The sequence below is a fragment of the Pseudochaenichthys georgianus genome, unplaced genomic scaffold (assembly GCF_902827115.2).
Source record: "Pseudochaenichthys georgianus unplaced genomic scaffold, fPseGeo1.2 scaffold_437_arrow_ctg1, whole genome shotgun sequence".
NCBI lineage: Eukaryota > Metazoa > Chordata > Actinopteri > Perciformes > Channichthyidae > Pseudochaenichthys > Pseudochaenichthys georgianus.
Window position 1 is genome coordinate 105,256 of NW_027263002.1, and position 19,224 is coordinate 124,479.

Consider the following 19,224-nt stretch of genomic DNA (forward strand, 5'->3'; position numbering starts at 1 on the left):
TTAATTGAATTCTCCTCTATTCTCCATTCAAAGCAGTTTATTGTCTTAAAGCCAGAACAACACGGTGAATAATCCCCCGTTCCTGCTGCTTGTGTGTTCAGACGTTCACGGCGTGGTGCAACTCCCACCTGAGGAAGTCCGGCACGCAGATTGAAAGCATAGAAGAGGACTTCAGGGATGGGCTCAAACTGATGCTGCTGCTGGAGACCATCTCAGGTAACCCCCCCCCCCCCCCCCGCAGCTCCACAGAACTCACTCGGAAAGTTTCTAATTAAACTGTGATAGCTGTAATAATGTTCCACACAGAACCCACAGGGGAAAGCTGTCCAGCCCACCGCACGCACGCACGCACGCACACACACACACACACACACACACACACACACACACACGCATATACACACACACACGCGCGTGCGCACGCACACACACGCATATACACACACACACACACACACACACATTTCACAGAGCATTTCTAAGCAGCCTCTCTTTGAGCTGTCGATCTCAGTGAAACATGTGTTCAGATGTTTGAGATGCACACGATCTCTATCCAAACCAGGGCGGGGTCACTCACAGTTTCCCGCCTCAGTGTGGATCACACATCTCACCATCAGGTGCACAGAGCACTCATCTGAACTGCTGTGGTCTCATAGTGAAATGTGGCTTCCTTTCACACTGAGCTGTGAGTCACACCACGGTGCCTGCTGGAGCTTTAACTGTCTGACCGTGTTGTGGTGCTGAGCCTGTGGGAACACGCTGCCTCCGTCACTGCAGGAGCTAACTCGCTCACCTTCTGTGTGTGTGTGTGTGTGTGTGTGTGTGTGTGTGGTGTGTTGTGTGTGTGTGTGTGTGTGTGTGTGTGTGTGTGTGTGTGTGTGTGTGGTGTGTGTGTGTGTGTGTGTGTGTGTGTGTGTGTGTGTGTGTGTGTGTGTGTGTGTGTGTGTGTGTGTGTGTGGGGTGTGTGTGTGTGTGTGTGTGTGTGTGTGTGTGTGTGTGTGTGTGTGTGTGTGTGTGTGTGTGTGTGTGTGTGTGTGTGTGTGTGTGTGTGTGTGTGTGTGTGTGTGTGTGGTGTGTGTGTGTGTGTGTCCACAGGTGAACGGTTAGCCAAGCCTGAGCGAGGCAAGATGAGGGTCCACAAGATCAACAACGTGAACAAAGCCCTGGACTTCATCGCCGGTAAAGGAGTGAAACTGGTGTCCATCGGAGCAGAGGGTAAGCATGCGTTGATGCACGCATTACACACATGAAAAGAAGGCCTTAAAAAGCCCGTTGTTGATGTGCTGAGACACAATGACTGCAGCTATGAGTCCTGAAAGCTCTATGAAAGCTCCATCTCATTCGTCCACCTCCCTGCTTTCAAACCTGATCTCAAGTCAAGGCTTCAGACTTGCTCCTGAGTGTGGAGTCTGCACTGCAGTAGATGCCCTTGGGCATGGATCGCTGAACACACGGGCCTCTGTTTACTTTCACATGTTTAGTTAGAAAGTCAGAGAGATTAGTTCGGACTAAGCATGTCCTGAAGTCACTATTAACCCGCCGATTATTTTAAAACTGCCCACTTTTCAGTAGCAGGGATCTTTCTTAAGACTTAATTACAGCCCATAATTGCATGATGTCCCACAGCTGCGCTGGAGCCATAATCAGACCCATGAGGAACACCCTCTAACCGTCAGAGTCAAGCACTTAAGCTTCTTATTGTTCACAAGACATGCAGCCGAAACCTGCGCATGTTGCATCTAGTGGTGCAACACAGATCTTAAAGAGATGCTATCCACACCGTTAAAGATGTGTAGGCTTAACAAGTACTCCGTTTCCACCGCACCGAACTGCCCTTGTGTTTACATACTCTCAGAGGTACAGGCTTCAAGCAAGTGGTCATCAGAAGAGAACAAGTAACCGCTCTGCTGCTCGATAAGAACAGACGTGACATTCCTGCTACATGACGCCGCTGATACCTGCTGACCATTGACTCAGTGCCACACACACACACACACACACACACACATACACATACACATACACACACACACACACACACACACACACACACACACACACACACACACACACACAGTGAGTCCCTTTCTAAAGAAGCGGCCCACTAAAGGTCATCTACTGGAAAGCGTTGGAGATAGAAATGGCAGAGGGGGAAATGGATGTTTGGCAGGGACGAGTTGAAAATGAAGGACTTCCCACAGAAACAGTTTAAAGCAGTGGTTCTCAACTGGTGGGTCGCGACCCAAAAGTGGGTCGCGGACCCGTTTCGAGTGGGTCGCAGATGTGTGTGTGGGATGTGTGTGTGAAGGCCCGATTTTCTAACGCTGTGCATGCAGTCGGCGTTGGACTGGAAGTACCGGAGACCATAAACGGTTTTGAAAACTTCTGTCACTTCTGCCATCTTTGCTGATGTTTCTTCGAGTCTTCTGGCCAATCAGAATCAAGATTGTTGTCAGAAGTCCCCACGGAGAATAACTTTGCGGTAGAACTATTCTTTATACATCCATGGGTACAACTTCAGATAGAAATGAACACGTGATGAAATATGAGCCCCGGTTTGATGACTGACAGGTCACAGAACAATGGGGGCTATCTCCCCTTACCCACAATTTAAAGTAAGTCACACAGACTCTCTCCTCTTTGCTCTTCTCTCTGTGAGGAGCAGCAAGCTGTCAGAACAAAATGAAAAACAAACAATGGCATAAATATTATTAATATGTCTGGTAGTAATACATCTATTTATTTTCTTCTCAGAGAGTACCAGAATGCGTAGTTTATATTAGTATTTAGTATTATTTAGTATTTCTAAAATCAGACCCCAGACCCCCTTCTGGGATTGGGTTTTTAGCATGTGGGCCTTTTCATGTTATTTAAAAGCATTATTTAGTTCTGTGAAGGGATATATGCACTGTACTTCACTTCAATTAATAGTGTATGCTGAAAGCGTATATATATATATATATTATATATAATATATATATATATATATATATATATATATATTATATATATAATATATATATATATATATATATATATATATATTATATATATAATATATATATATATATTATATATATATATACTATATATATATATATATATATATTACAGCACGATTTTTTGTTGAATAGATTTGAGTGGTTCAACATTTCGGGTCGCGATTTATTGACGAAGGCTTCTCAGCCTGCCCAGCTGAGAAGCACTGGTTTAAAGGACACGTTCAACACTTGATCCTCAGGGACCTCAGTGTTGAACCCTAGTGGAACATGTTCAAGTACCTGGCTGTAAAGCCTTTTTGGAGGCTAATAAACAATCTTCTAAGTCAATGAATAAAAACATAATTGAGGTTTTATTACATTTTAGAAAAGTTTTACCGTAAAAATGTAAAACATTATTTATCATGGTTAAAAACTTGCGACACACGGCTCCTGTTAAATAGATCTTAAGGTCATTATGGTAATTGAACATGAAGAATGTTGATGGAATGAGAGCGATGTGAGACGGTGGCGGCTGACGGTGAGAGTGATGAAGGGGAACATGAAGCTGGTGAAAGTACAACTGTGTGAACTATGACAGGAATGTGCCCCGCACGACATACCTCTCACTAACGTGTGTGTGTCACACAAAGTCTGTCCTTATAATTAACTACACATATGTGTCTCTTATACGTATTTAACAGTTAACTGTATTTGTAATCTTTTCTTTGAATTATTTTATGAATGAAATCACTGTGAAAGCTTGTCACTTAAACGCTCTGTACATGTGGCAGCTGTGGGACATTAGTGCAGGTGTGTGGGTGTGTTGGCTGCTTGTGAACACACGATGTATGCTCCAAGTGAATCTAGATGCAGCACAAAGCATATGACACACTTCTGTTTTGTCGTGCAGAGATCGTGGACGGAAACGCCAAGATGACCCTGGGAATGATCTGGACCATCATCCTCCGCTTCGCCATCCAGGACATCTCTGTGGAAGGTACCACTGCGCTCTTTTACTTGCATAGACACGTCCAATCAGCTGACGGCACTGTGACGTCATCAGCTTAAACTCAGGGATTCTGGATCCGTATATCACTTCTACAAATATCCATAACTGATGGACACTAACATCACACAAAATACCAATACATGTGTTTCTAAAAGTGATCAATCAAGGAAGCTAGCCTACCTTGTTTTAGTCATTTTGATGTGTCCTAGAAGTCACTGGCCAACTGAGGAATACTGAAAACCTTAGTGTTAAAAGTAGTTACATGGGTTTAGCAGGTTTTCCTTTGTGTGTTTACACAATTACAAATAATATAACTTTGCATACGTGCGTGTGGTTCCTTGTTGATCTTACTATGTTGATTGTTTGTTTTATAGTAATACTATTATTTATGTGCTTAAATGTTTTACAACGCCTGTCGATGCTCATGGTGTTATACCTGAGGAGCCTGTTGGAAAAGGTGATGGTGCATTTAAAGAAACATTTATTCTGGTCGTACAAGACTCAAAGTAGAGTTGATTACCATCGATGTGATTTCATCTGGTTACCGGTTGGTCGATATCTTCTCAAAGTGCCGTCACAGCGTCTCTCAGTCCAATGTGACGTCTCATCTTCTGGGACCAACATGAATCCCAGGAGGCTGGATTTAGAACAATGGATAGACTTTTAATTCCAGCATTAAACCTTGAAAGGCGCGCACACTCAGAGGGCGTCTGCTGAGGATACTTCTGCGTGATGAATGTGTGCCTCGCTCAGCGCTCTGATGACTCTGAGGGGTTTAATTGAAGCCGTCTGCTGGACTCATCATGGTGGGTGTGGGCCGCTATGAGACTCAATATGCTGTCATATGTTTGCGTTCTCCATGTTGGTGAGGACATGTGTGTGTGATGTGTGTTCAGCCAACACGTCTGAGGACTGAGCGCTTTCTGTTGAGCTCCCTCAGAAAGCAGGAGACTCCTCTGAGACGTCTCCCTAACACGCCCCCTGCTCCTCTTCTTCTCTCCTCACTACAGAGACCTCTGCCAAGGAGGGTCTTCTCCTTTGGTGCCAGAGGAAGACCGCTCCCTACAAGAATGTCAATGTGCAGAACTTCCACATTAGGTAACACACACAATCCCACTCTTAGGTGTCCAAGTGGAGTGATCTCGTGCCAACAGCCTTCATTCTTAGAAGAAAGCTGTTGATGGTCACTAATGTTTCACATCACATTTCATAACAACCTAAAAGTTCTGGTCAAATGAAAGATATGCAACATCTCTTTCAGAATGCAGCTGTGTGTCTGAAGGTTACAACGTCTTTGAAACCGTCTAATGGTCTGCAGTGAGACCCTGAGGGGGGATCTAAGGATAACCCAATGAACAAAAACAGACTCTCACTGGTCTTTCAGCAGCATGGCTATATTTAGTGGATATAAGTGAATATTTGAATATGAATATATATATATTTACTTCATAAGCTAAATGTTGATTGGAAGCTTGTGCTCTGTATATAAAGTGAAACAAACTACTTTAATGGTGTAGAAGGGTCGCCCCCTGGTGGAGTAAGTACAACATGTTCCACGGTTTAGTGTGAAGCCACTTCCAGGAGTATGTGAAGATTAAAAAGACTCCAATGAGTGAAGGGACAGATTCAGAGGCTTTCAAAGTGCATACTGTACAGTTACTGTATACAACTCGCAGAGTACAGGTTACAGCTCGCAGAGTACAGGTGACAGGCCGAGGAGACGAGTGGAGAGGAGAGCAGGGTCAATGTCTACCAGGGGGGCGGGACCGTGGTTAAGAAGACACACACACACACACACACACACACACACATACATATATACAGGCACGACAGAGGACATGCGATATCCACACACACCAGGACACACATGTAGGATTGTTTAGTCACCAGGTCAAAAATGTATTTCACACGTGCAGTTGCAACAACGATCTGTTGTTGTGTTGGCGTGACTTCCTGTTGCCTCCAGCTCAGTGAAAGCACTGTGTATAATTTCTCACACTGTGACTTTGAAGTCATTAGGAAACTGCTCCCTCTATATGGATTATCCACAGGTCAGTATATGGTACAGGAACTGGTCCCTGGTGGAGTGTTTGTAACATGCAAAGGGTTATTGGCCCGTTAGCCCAGCTTCTGCAGGTCAGACGAGGCTCAGTGAATGATGTCTGGTGTTCATGTGCTCCAACAGCTGGAAGGACGGTCTGGCCTTCAACGCCCTGATCCACAGACACAGACCCGACCTCATCGACTACGACAGCCTCAGAAAGGTACACACACACACACACACACTTTATTTAGCTTTGCATATTTTGAAGCAAAGTCGTAGTTATGTTGTCGTTAAAAAAATCTAACATTAAACTTTGTACTAATAAAAAGTAGGACTTAGCAATTGTTCTGTGTGCTTTAGGACGACCCTGTGACTAACCTGAACAACGCCTTTGAGGTGGCTGAGAAGCACCTGGACATCCCCAAGATGTTGGACGCAGAAGGTAGGTCCGGAGCCGAGAGCTGTCTGTCAGACTGCGTCTCCATGAGCAACACAGACACAGCTCATCCAGCTGCCTGACTCGTTCTCTAACTTAAGACCCTATGTCATTTCATTTACATCTGGTAACGGCTCGTAGCCCACTCCAGGTTCCAGTTTCAGTCACGGAACAGCACTTACATTGCATCATCACTACAGTTCAAGAGTGGGCGATGTCAATAGGAATACTCTATATTTCCAAATACCCTTTCTAAAAGAAAATAATGAAATGTTTAATAACGAGTGTTTAGTACATGGAGAAGAGACACCGCTCAAATGTCAAACTGACTTCTTAGATGAATTGAGTACCGTACTTTTCGGACTATAAAGCGCACCTGCATATGAGCCGCAGCAGCTAAATTGTCCGTCTGTCTTGCTCTCGTTCTGTCTCTCGGTTCCACTTTTACTTTGGCGCGCTACCTGTCTCACTCTTTTCCGGCCTCCAGCTTTTCCTGCTGGAGCCCGCCCCTTAGAGGTGGCGGGCGCGGACCGGTCCTAGAGCCCATAGGGTTAAAGGTGGTGGACTGTAACCTGTAAAATCCATAGATTTAGGAGGTTCCCTAGTGGCCGTTAGCTGTACGTATTTAGTGTTGAATTTAAAACTCACTTCCATCCCAGTCTCAGCGTTAATGTGAATATAGATGTTGCCACTGATCTGACTCACTGTATCCGTTTATATGAAAGCCCCCCCCCCCCAGTGTTTCTGATTGTAATGTGTTATCTGTGCACGAGGGGTACACTCATATGAGCAGTAAGAGCTTGTCTCAATATTTATGTATTTATTTATTTTCTTCACACAAAAAAATGCGTTGGTTTCCTTGAAAACCTTTATTTCCTCCCCGAAAACTTAGAATATTCATTAAAAAATAAACACACAGGTGTTTTAGTAAATATATGGATATACCCTTGTACATACTGTAAAGTGAATTGTGCTTGTCCTCTTGTGTTTCTTCTGTTTGTGTATGAGGCTCTGATTGTGTGTGTCTGTTAACAGCTTGTTCAGTGTGTGTGTGTGTGTGTGTGTGTGTGTGTGTGTGTGTGTGTGTGTGTGTGTGTGTGTGTGTGTGTGTGTGTGTGTGTGTGTGTGTGTGTGTGTGTGTGTGTGTGTGTGTGTGTGTGTGTGTGTGTGTGTGTGTGTGTGTGTGTGTGTGTGTGTGTGTGTGTGTGTGTGTGTGTGTGTGTGTGTGTGTGTGTGTGTGTGTGTGTGCATGTACCAACATGTGTGTCCTGTTGTGTTTATCCCATGGCTTGCCTGTATTAGTGTGTGAGAGTCTTCTTAACCACGGTCTTGCCCCCACCTTGTAGACATTGTGAACACTGCTCGTCCAGATGAGAAAGCCATAATGACTTATGTGTCCAGTTTCTACCATGCCTTCTCTGGAGCACAGAAGGTACCCTCTGACCCCTGATGTATAACCCCCCCCCCCATTACTAACAGGGTGCTGCTACCTGTCCAGCATGGCTGCTCTCTCTCCACAGCCTGCAGAGCCTCAATAAGAACACGTTGGGACACAAACACCCAGTCTGATTGTAGCTGTGCTGGGGACAGCAGTACATACTCCCTGCACTCTGGTGTGACGTGTTGTCCACAGAGAGTGGAACACTTTGATCATGGTTAGCAGATGCAGGATCAGAACATTGTGGCAGCAGTGTAACATATTGGGGCTTTAAGTAGCAAAACAAAGGGAGTGTTTTCTCTTTGGTTCACTTGGTCTTTGAGAATGTGTCTTAGTCATCCTCCAAATGCAAACCTCTAGTTAGGTGTGCCATGAAGTCGTTCCCTTCCTGCTGGGTGACTGCCATGCTGGGAATACAGTCAGTCAGACGACTCTGTTCTGCAGTTTGCCTTCATTATAGTGTCATGCTCTGATCTCTACACTTAAAGCAGAGCTAAAGATTGGATTATTTGTATTATTATTATTATCAGTATTATTTGTTGTTAAATGTAGAAAGATGGTTAAAGTTATTTATCTTTTTATTGTTTCTTATTTATGGATATGGTTGATAACTTGTAGTTTCTTAGAGCAGTTCATAATGCCACCTGATTATTAAAGACATCATTCTCAGCTGCTGAATGAACCAAACTAAACCGCACTCCCTGAGAAGAGTGCTCCGAGTGAAGCTCTGAGAAGAGTGCTCCGAGTGAAGCTCTGAGAAGAGTGCTCCGAGTGAAGCTCTGAGAAGAGTGCTCCGAGTGAAGCTCTGAGAAGAGTGCTCCGAGTGAAGCTCTGAGAAGAGTGCTCCGAGTGAAGCTCTGAGAAGAGTGCTCCGAGTGAAGCTCCGAGTGAAGCTCCGAGTGAAGCTCCGAGTGAAGCTCCGAGTGAAGCTCCGAGTGAAGCTCCGAGTGAAGCTCCGAGTGAAGCTCCGAGTGAAGCTCCGAGTGAAGCTCTTCCTCAGAGCAGCTCTTCCTCAGAGCAGCTCTTCCTCAGAGCAGCTCTTCCTCAGAGCAGCTCTTCCTCAGAGCAGCTCTTCCTCAGAGCTGCTCTTCCTCAGAGCTGCTCTGGCAGCCCATGTGCGTGTTTGTGTCCCAACCTGGAACTTGTGGCTGCGTCGTCCGAGGGGGGGGGGCAGGAGGAAGCTGTGGACCTAAAGAGTCCTCCCTCGCTCTCACACCCTGCAGGAGCGAGCTCATGCAGCTCTGGGTAGCTTTGGCTTCACTCTCTCTCTCTCTCTCTCTCTCTCTCTCTCTCTCTCTGCTTGCCTTCCTGGTGAACCTCTCCCCCCCGCTGGGTGCTGTGTAGACATCGTGGGTACGCTGCGGCCGGATGAGAAGGCCATTATGACCTATGTGTCCTGCTTCTATCACGCCTTCTCTGGCGCTCAGAAGGTGAGCCGCTCACCCTTCAGACTCACTTGAACCGTGCAGAAGAAGAAGTTATTCTAGACGGAGAGAAGATAGGGAGCCGTGTCCTCAGAGAGGGAGCCGTGTCCTCAGAGAGGGAGCCGTGTCCTCAGAGAGGGAGCCGTGTCCTCAGAGAGGGAGCCGTGTCCTCAGAGAGGGAGCCGTGTCCTCAGAGAGGGAGCCGTGTCCTCAGAGAGGGAGCCGTGTCCTCAGAGAGGGAGCCGTGTCCTCAGAGAGGGAGCCGTGTCCTCAGAGAGGGTCAGGTCCCAGAAACATCTGGACATGTTTCTCAAAATATGAAATAGATGAAGCTAGCCATGGAACCTGCTAGAGTCCTTAATAAGGAAGTCATATTTCCCCACGCATAAGGAAAGGAATGATATATGTAAAAATAGCAACACTGTTTGATTATTTCCCTCAGTACAAGATCATTTCAGATCTTCTTTTAATTGGACTGTTTTTCAAACACATATGCAAAGTAGTCTTGTTTCAAGTCACATATCCAAGAATACCCTGATGACTGAAATCCACCACACATGACTCAGAGAGTGTTTTATGATCTCAACCATGATGGAATCCTATGTCGTGCTTTATATTCCTCCTCGCTGGAGGAGACCTGCTCTCAGGGAAACCCAGGGAATATCTACAGGATAGGAAAGCCAGCGAACGCTCTCATGCTTCTGTTTCAGCTTCTTTGGACACTGACTGTTTCCCCAAAGAGGTTTTACTTTATGGTCTGGATTCAAACTCCCAAACTCACGTCAGTACTGTAACCCCCTGCATGGCCACCATGTGCCTTCACTGGATTCTTGTGGGTGTCGAGTGTATCTCAAGTTTCCACTGACATTCTGAATACATGTGAATACGTGTAGGGAGAGCAATGTGTTGTGTACTGGGGAATGATGATGATGATGATGATGATGATGATGATGATGATGATGATGATGGGGTCATGTCGTCAGCCAGCATCAATGCATTGACCCCTGCAGTGTAATCGGCCCTGAAGTCTCTTTCGCAGCGACCTACCAAAGACAACGTGACGCAACATATTTGATTTAAAATGAATTTCATTGACTATAAATGATTGCATGTCCTTTTTAGATTCTATTCTATGGAGAACAACTGTGTCCATAGCAGTCGTCTGCCATTCAGGAAATACAGACTCTTAGAATTCAGTAACCAATCAGAATGGAGAACTGAACAACCATGTGATCAAAGCAGATGATGGTACTGACGGGTGTTTGGGAGGGGTCTCTTTCATCACCGTGGGAACATGACTAATGTCCTTCCAATTCTCAGCTAATAACACTTGTCATTCCAAATGTGTGTTTTATTTTGTGATGTGTTTTAAATGTATATATAGAACACATTGGTTAAGAATGTAAAGTCATATGATGGAACAGGGTTTTTAGTGCAGATTATATGTGAAAAGTGTGTACTGTTTTTGTTTTATTCCAGTGGTACAGTAGTGTAATATCGTAGGCAGCCGTGCTGGCGTGGACAGCAGGGCGACAGCAGCAGTAACTAGACGTATGGACTGAGTGTTGGCGGGAGACGCATGGAGCTCAACACACTATTGATTTGATTTGTTGGCACATGAAACTAACCACCAGCAGCTGGAGCATGTGCTGTCAGTCAGGCGTGACCTCCATTGGACTCTGAGTCACTTGCACTTTGCTAAACAATGTGACTGAAGGCTAGTTGTGTGTCTGCTCACTGCCTGTGTGTGGAGTGTGCTCGCACAAATACAATAAAAGCAGAAGTGATGAATGATTCTAACGGAAGCAGGTTGAGGAGATTATAATGAGCACCGTTTGATTTAGAGACTCTTAACTCTTAACGCTTAGCTACAGTGAATGTCTCACTAAGAGTGGACCTGATGTCGGCATGTTCTATCCAATCACCGCGAGCGCTACTCATCACTGTTTTCTGATAGGCTGAGACAGCCGCCAACCGTATCTGCAAAGTGCTGGCTGTCAACCAGGAGAACGAGCAGATGATGGAGGACTACGAGAAGCTGGCCAGTGAGGTGAGGAGACTTTTATTTACTCATCGACCGGACTACACTTCATTTGAAGTTTAGTTACTGATCAAGTGTCAGAGCCTTGTTTCCTGACTGTATTTCCTGGTCTCCTCCTGGTCAGCTGCTGGAGTGGATCCGCCGGACCATCCCCTGGCTGGAGAACCGGACCCAGGAGAAGACGGTGACTGACATGCAGGCCAAGCAGGAGGACTTCAGAGACTACCGCTGCGTCCACAAACCCCCCAAGGTAACGGAGCTCCTCAAGTGCTCTCTCCTCACCATGGACATGGTTCCTCTCTTCCAGCCTCACCAGAGTCCTTATTCTAAGAGGTTCTGTTTCCTCTACTGAGTGGCTGACGCTGTGAAACCTTCCCCTCCTGTCCTCAGGTCCAGGAGAAATGCCAGCTGGAGATCAGCTTCAACACGCTGCAGACCAAGCTGAGACTCAGCAACAGACCGGCCTTCATGCCGTCAGAGGGACGCATGGTGTCTGTATGTCCGCCTACATCTCACTCTGTGGAGTGGAGAGAGTCCATCACCAGACATTTGATTATCTTTGTTTATCTTACAGACAGCAGGACATCTGCTGGCCCTTATTACAAATATACAGATATGCAAATACATAAATAGGACAAGTGTGCTCTCCACAAAGATGTTCATCTACACTTAACCCTGCATGAAACATGTTATTATGTAAACAACCTTTGTGTCAGCCTCACAGAACACGTTAGCATCTGTTGAACTACTTTAGTTTGAGTTTTGACTTTTTCATTTCATGTTGCTGGTTTTAGTGTCGTTGCAGTTTAACAGAACAGAAGCATATAGTTAAGTCAGGTGTAAAATGCACAACATGCGTTCCTGTCTCTGGTGTATATATATATATATATATATATATATATATATATATATATATATATATATATATATATATATATCATGTCCATGACACGGACACCCTTTAATAGTTCACTTTGTGCCATCACACGCTGAACAGAAATGTCTCAGATCAGCTTAAGTCTCTCTTGAATGATTCAACCCAATAGAGGGTTTAGCGTCACACCATCACACTTCACTCAGTTAGGAATGACTGCTAGCAGGTGGGCTGTTCTTCTGCTGCCATGCACTACACACTGGTGCATGATGTGCTCTGCAGTGAAGGAAGGGTATAACAGCTGCGCTTTGCTCTCAGGACATCAACGGAGCGTGGTACACTCTGGAGGGAGCAGAGAAGGGCTACGAGGAGTGGATCCTCAGCGAGATCAGACGTCTGGAGAGACTGGAGCATCTGGCCGAGAAGTTCCACCAGAAGTCTAAAATCCATGAGTCCTGGACCGACGGTGCGCTTAGTCACACACACATTCACCCTCTGTAAAATACCACTAACTGTAGCCCCCCCTCGGTGATCCAGTTTAATCCCCTTTTTGGCAAACAAATCAATTTCCATTCATTCCAAGAGAAACCCTCTTCTCTGCCCAGCTGTGCTGCTGTTAGCACATGAAGTGGTACACTGACTACACACTCGTTGATATGTGATAACCAGTCTGTGTTCTTCACAAATAGAGCAGCTGATGCAGATTGGTTGATACACTTAAGCTCATATTTGTTTTTCAAGTAGATGGCTGTGTTGGCTTCAGGTAATGGAATCTATCACGTAGTGTCTTTGTTTCCTTGACTCCCATCACCATGTCACATCAACACTAATGTCGGCTACATCTACGTGAAATATACTCGTCAAAAAAGATAAGCCTGACATTTAGTTACAAAAACTATCTTTGCCAGTTTGTTTGTACATGTTGTAAACAAAGTAGAGATAACATGTTATAGACTGACTGCAACATAAAAACGATTAAAAACAAAAGGTGAATAAAGAATAAAGCAGCCGACCAATGAACCCCCCAGAGAGCAGCCGGTTAGGTTATTAACATGATGCTCTGTGAGCAGGCAAGGAGGCCATGCTGACCCAGAAAGACTACGAGACTTGCACCCTGTCCGAAGTCAAGGCGTTGCTACGGAAACACGAGGCCTTTGAGAGCGACCTGGCGGCCCATCAGGACCGAGTGGAGCAGATCGCCGCCATCGCCCAGGAGCTCAAGTAAGGAGGCGAGAGGAAGGGGAGGAGACTCATCATGTGTCTGTGTGATGCCATCTTGTATAAACCTGCTCCTCCCTGCCTGCAGCGAGCTGGACTACTACGACTCTGCCAGCGTCAACGCTCGCTGCCAGAAGATCTGTGATCAGTGGGACAGCCTGGGGGCCCTCACCCAGAACCGCAAGGAGTCTCTGGAGGTACCCCCCCCCTCTCTCTCTGTCTCTCTGTCTCGCTCTCTGTCTCTGTCTCGCTCTGTCTCTGTCTCTCTTTCTCTCTCTCTCTCTCTCTCTCTGTCTCTGTCTCTCTTTCTGTCTCTCTCTCTCTTTCTGTCTCTCTCTCTGTCTCTCTCTGTCTCGCTCTGTCTCTCTCTCTTTCTATCTCGCTCTGTCTCTCTCTTTCTCTCTCTCTTTCTTTCTCTCTCTCTCTCATTCTCTCTCTCTCTTTCTCTCTCTCTCATTCTCTCTCTCATTCTCTCTCTCTCTTTCTCTCCCTCTCATTCTCTCTCTCTTTCTCTCTGTCTCTCTCTCATTCTTTCTCTCTCTATCCTTCTCTCTCTCCTTCTCTCAATTCAATTCAAAGGGGCTTTATTGGCATGAAAGTTAAATTAAACAATGTTGCTAAAGCATCACAATACAAAATAATTAACACCATTAACATACATTTCAAATGTTTACATATTATTGATGATATATATACAGTGATATAATTACATTTCAGTGTGTGTGTGTGTGTGTGTGTGTGTGTGTGTGTGTGTGTGTGTGTGTGTGTGTGTGTGTGTGTGTGTGTGTGTGTGTGTGTGTGTGTGTGTGTGTGTGTGTGTGTGTGTGTCATTCACTGTCCCTCAGGTTGTGGCATGTGTATACATATTGGGCAGCAAGATGTGCCTTGTCTCCTTCTCCTATGAGTACTCTCAGTCTTGAGAGGTCATCAACCTCCTTGAAACCTGGGATCACTCTCTCTCTCTCTCTCTCTCGTTGTGTGTGTGTGTGATCACAGATAGATTGACTGATGCAATCAGGTGGTTTTATTGCCCCAATGCAAACATAATAATAATATTCCCAGTGTCTAAAGTCCTAGAACAGCTTTATCAAATATTAATATCAAAACATCTGATTTCTGTGTGCCCACAGAGGACAGAGAAGCAGCTGGAGTCCATCGATGAGCTGTACCTGGAGTACGCCAAGAGAGCAGCGCCCTTCAACAACTGGATGGAGGGAGCAATGGAGGACCTGCAGGACATGTTCATCGTGCACAACATCGAGGAGATCCAGGTAACACAGGAGGGGGTGAAGTATTGCTTTGTCCTGCACGATGCACCAGAGGAATTACTGAAGGAAGAAGGGCTGTGCGATATGAAGACAAATATCACTATTTTTCTGATCAAATACCTCCATTTATATTTCAACGTTATTGTAGGGTTAACTTTTTTGTGCTTTCGCAACATATTTACAGAATAATATTATTGTAAAACACTCATATTTTTGTGGATGTAATTGCTAAAGGCAAATAAGCTGCTCGAACAGTCTGGTACATTTGTAAAAATGATCACTTTCCTGCAGCCTTTAAAGCCAGGAACAGACAACACTTGTTCAATATAACAATGTCAGAAATCTAACACGATATCTAGTCTCATATCACAATTGGATATAAAATGAATATATTGACAACCCTAAAGAAATGTGAATTATACAAAATAACATATATTATGTGAGATGAACGATACCTGGCTAAAGTGCTGCAGGTAAAACCAAACGTTGTCCCCCTCAGGGTCTGATCACAGCCCACGAGCAGTTCAAGTCCACCCTGGCGGAGGCCAACAAGGAGCGGGAGGCCATCCAGGCCATCCAGGCGGAGGTGCAGAAGATCGCCCAGAGCAACGGCATCAAGCTGAGCGCTGCCAACCCCTACACCACCATCACCCCGCAGAGCATCGACAGCAAGTGGGAGAAGGTGGGCTGTGGCCTGGGCTTCCTGGGGATTCTACCTGCACAACGCTTAGTGCCGTTTATACCCCCTGAGTTTCAATGTACTCGTGTAGTGCAATACACATTGTAAATGTATTGTATCTCCCTCGGATTTGGGTGTTTTTTTAAAGCAGTTCTGCGGGGAAGGAACACCACTCCGTCCATTCTTTGGGGGGGGATAAAGTGCCTACAGTAAACCAATAATAGCCACTAACACTAATGCTGCTTTTAAAGAGTGCATACCAGAACTCTAAGCAGTACCCTGTGTTCGATAATGATTTTATGATGTGGTCATTGATCAGACTTATATAGACGACCTTTCCTCAGAAGCCAGACCTGGGCCTCATTTATAAAGCCTTGCGTAGGATTGGCGTGGGAAGGTTGCTTACGTAGGACAAAGCAAATAAATACATTTTCCGATTCTTAAAAGACCGGCGCAGGACGTGCGTACGGCACATCCTACGCCGGTTTCCCTTTATAAATCACGATCAACTCGAGATGCGGCGCATCTGCGACTATAAATAGTCAAAGAAACGCCCATTCATTTATTCATTCATTCTGACTGACTGCAGGAAGAAGAGCAGGAAATGAGGACAGAACAGCTAAAAAAAACATCTCACACCGTGTCAGATTTTGGTTGTTCTGGGGAGGTGGAGATAAATCACATTGTTTGGTGGATGCAGTTTGAACAGAGTAGCAGCATGGAGGTCGGATCGTCACCAACATAAATAAATAAATAAGTGGTCCAAAAAAGGTTCATGACAAAAACAATACACATCCTTCCTCAGGCAGTGTGTTTGCACCGGGGACAGGAGACCCCCCTTGATGAGAGACTGTAATGCTGCGTTCACACCGGACGCGATGCGAATATTCGCTTCGCTCTAAACGCTCGAGTTTCACCGCGGCTGCCAGCTGTGTTTACTCGCATCATTCAAACAAGACGCGCTGGCTCGGGAGCTAACTACAACAAAATGAACATATTTTACCGTGATTAAATTGTAATACACGTTTCTAAATGATGCAGAAGTAACAACATACTGATACCGGTTAGTAAAAACCATGAATTAATGCTATTAGTATTCGCCATGACACAGACAGTCTGTGGTTTGGTCTTCTTTAACTTTTGTCCAGTTTCTGAACAGATATGAGGAGCTGTGATCTGTGTGCTAACTGCTAACAGCTAACGGCTGATGTGTTCTGGTTGAACTTCAGTGACGGCAGGCTGAGATCCTCACCGCTGATTGGCTTCCGCGAGAACGCGGCACGTGAATTTGACGCTCGAGTTGAAAAAATTGAACTCTCGCGTTTGACGCGGGACAGTTCAATGGCGTGATTCGCGCCGCGTCCACCGCTTCATGCTCGCCGTCGGAGCGAATTCGCATCTGTCCGCGTCCCTGCATTGACTTTACATGTAATCGCGCCGCCCCCAAACATCGCATCGCATCCGGTGTGAACGCAGAAGTGATCGGGGAATCCCTCCGGAGTGGAGTCATGACGACTGGATCTGGATTATTTGTTTGTATTTGGTGGTTTGTGTTCCAGCTGTCGATCATCAACTAGATATCCATAATCCACCAGTTAGAGGGAATACAACTAATGTGTTATATTAGCTGTTCAATTTACCCCATGGTGTTCTACGAGCGACTTATCAAGTCTTGGCAAACGGCATAAAACACGATTAAACGTGATAGTATGTAAAACCATGCTCGTATCTACAACCTATAGAAATGCAAAACGGCGTCAGTTTAAAGTAGTTCTGTCCTCCTGCTCACCGCATCATTTATGAGAAAACATTTCATAACAAGAGAACATAATCGTGTGTGTGTGTGTGTGTGTGTGTGTGTTGCAGGCGATGGGCATGGTGCCCCTGCGTGACACGGCCCTGCAGGAGGAGCTGAACAAGCAGAACAACAACGACAGTCTGAGAGCCAAGTTCGCCGCGCAGGCCAACACGGTCGGCGCCTACATACAGGCGAAGATGGAGGTAATGAGGATCGTGTGAGAGTTCAGAGCCTGAGTGAAGTGAAACCCTGCTCAAGGTTTCAACGTTTAAGACGGCTCAATGCTTTTGTGCCAGTTTCTAAATGTATTGACTCAATATGTTTATATAGCACTTGTTTGAATTGTTCCTTTGAGATGCTGAGCACACGCTGCTTAACCCAGGAGCATTCATGCCAATACAGCTTCATCATGTATTGTGAAGCTTCCCCTGCTGCACATTTACTGTTCTTTTTTTAAACTGAGCTTCTGCAACTCACTGAGCATTTTAATGTTGAATAATGAAAGGAAAATACACCAATCTACCCTTCAGTCAAATAATTAGCTATGTTCACACTTGCTTCAAAAGAAAGGGTTAAAGAAAAACAGATTTGGTGCTGGATTAAGGGTTTTATAAAGAATCAGACATTGCTGCAGGATATGGTGGATGTCATGTCTTCTTAAATCAGCGAACAGGATAGTAAACAGTGTGTGTGTGTCTGCAGGAGATTGGCCGGATATCCATTGAGATGAACGGCACTCTGGAGGACCAGCTGACCAACCTGAGGGATTACCAGACGTCCATCATGTCCTACATGCCAGAGATCAACACCCTGGAGGGCTCCCACCAGCTCATCCAGGAGGCCCTCATCTTCGATAACCAATACACCTCCTACACAATGGAGGTAACTTCACACACACATCTCAAGCCTTAAGGAGAATCCACTCTCACTGCTGCCGCTGCTTTAAGGATACTAGTTCATACTCATTTGCCAACTCATAGTCCTATTGTGAACCCAGACATGTGGAGTACCCCAAAGTGTTATGTTAGAAATGTATAGAACAAAATAAATTATAGAAATCAATTTCTGCCGTTTTCAGAATCAGCAATGGCAGTTTTAACTAGGACATGTCCATATTCGCACTCTGTGGGCTGATTCTTTGTGGTCCAGTTAAAGTTTAAGGTGAAGGATCATTTAAGATTGGAAAGATTGCTTATCTAATTGAAAATAAATTATCCACTGTAGAGATATTCATTTTCAGCTCGTGATTCTATATCCAATGGTCGCAACACTACTTTTGCTCGTCAAAGTCAGCACACAGATACAGATGTGCCACTTTGGATCCTGAGAGATTTACAGAGAGTAAAACTCTGAGACAATGAGTAACATGTCCCCCCCCCCCCCCCAGCACCTGCGTGTGGGCTGGGAGCAGCTGCTGACCACCATCGCCAGGACCATCAACGAGGTGGAGAACCAGATCCTGACGCGTGACGCCAAGGGCATCAGCCAGGAGCAGCTCTACGAGTACCGCGCCTCCTTCAACCACTTTGACAAGGTCAGGGGCCGAGCTGCGGGGCCACGGCCCATTACACACCTGTCGGGTTCTGTTTGTACACACTGTCACAGAATGGTTGTAAACTTTCAAATATACTTGATTGGTATTAATTGATTATTGCAGAAGAAAACTCTGTGGTAAAACATTTATGATATGGATAATCCATAGATGATGTTTTACTAACTAGCCACGGTCACATGACTTTATCATCACCACTGCTAAACTAAGCTATTCAGGGCGTTTAGGGATTTTGATTGATTTAGGCGTTTAGGGATTTCATTTAGCTACTTCTAGCTCCCGCCCTTTTACGACACATGGAAGCTTCAGAATTAAGAACAAAATCAGAGCAGTAAATATAAATACATATACTCTGACACAATGGTAAAGCGTGCATGCTGCACCACACTCTACTAGGACAACAACACGTTAAGCCCTCAACCCACAACGTTGTGTTTGTTCATGGTATTGTCTTATCTATGG

At 45.3% G+C, this 19,224-nt stretch overlaps 1 protein-coding gene across 5 annotated transcripts in view; it reads left to right on the top strand.

The window, feature by feature from the left end:
* The window catches only part of actn4 (actinin, alpha 4), a 70,512-nt gene that overhangs the window by 45,650 nt on the left and 5,638 nt on the right, over positions 1-19,224 (top strand). For 3 of the 5 annotated variants that reach the window (XM_034078496.2, XM_034078498.2, XM_034078494.2), the window contains exons 2-19: positions 102-216; positions 1,096-1,215; positions 3,892-3,978; positions 5,001-5,088; positions 6,176-6,254; positions 6,395-6,476; positions 7,817-7,902; positions 11,290-11,382; positions 11,498-11,623; positions 11,764-11,868; positions 12,566-12,713; positions 13,318-13,468; positions 13,554-13,662; positions 14,596-14,736; positions 15,233-15,415; positions 17,279-17,413; positions 17,913-18,092; positions 18,598-18,744. In XM_034078496.2, the coding sequence (XP_033934387.1) occupies positions 102-216; positions 1,096-1,215; positions 3,892-3,978; positions 5,001-5,088; positions 6,176-6,254; positions 6,395-6,476; positions 7,817-7,902; positions 11,290-11,382; positions 11,498-11,623; positions 11,764-11,868; positions 12,566-12,713; positions 13,318-13,468; positions 13,554-13,662; positions 14,596-14,736; positions 15,233-15,415; positions 17,279-17,413; positions 17,913-18,092; positions 18,598-18,744 (2,175 nt within the window). Of the gene's footprint in view, positions 1-101; positions 217-1,095; positions 1,216-3,891; positions 3,979-5,000; positions 5,089-6,175; positions 6,255-6,394; positions 6,477-7,816; positions 7,903-9,252; positions 9,339-11,289; positions 11,383-11,497; positions 11,624-11,763; positions 11,869-12,565; positions 12,714-13,317; positions 13,469-13,553; positions 13,663-14,595; positions 14,737-15,232; positions 15,416-17,278; positions 17,414-17,912; positions 18,093-18,597; positions 18,745-19,224 lie in introns of all 5 variants that reach the window. The other 2 variants (XM_034078497.2, XM_034078495.2) reach the window with 1 other exon arrangement.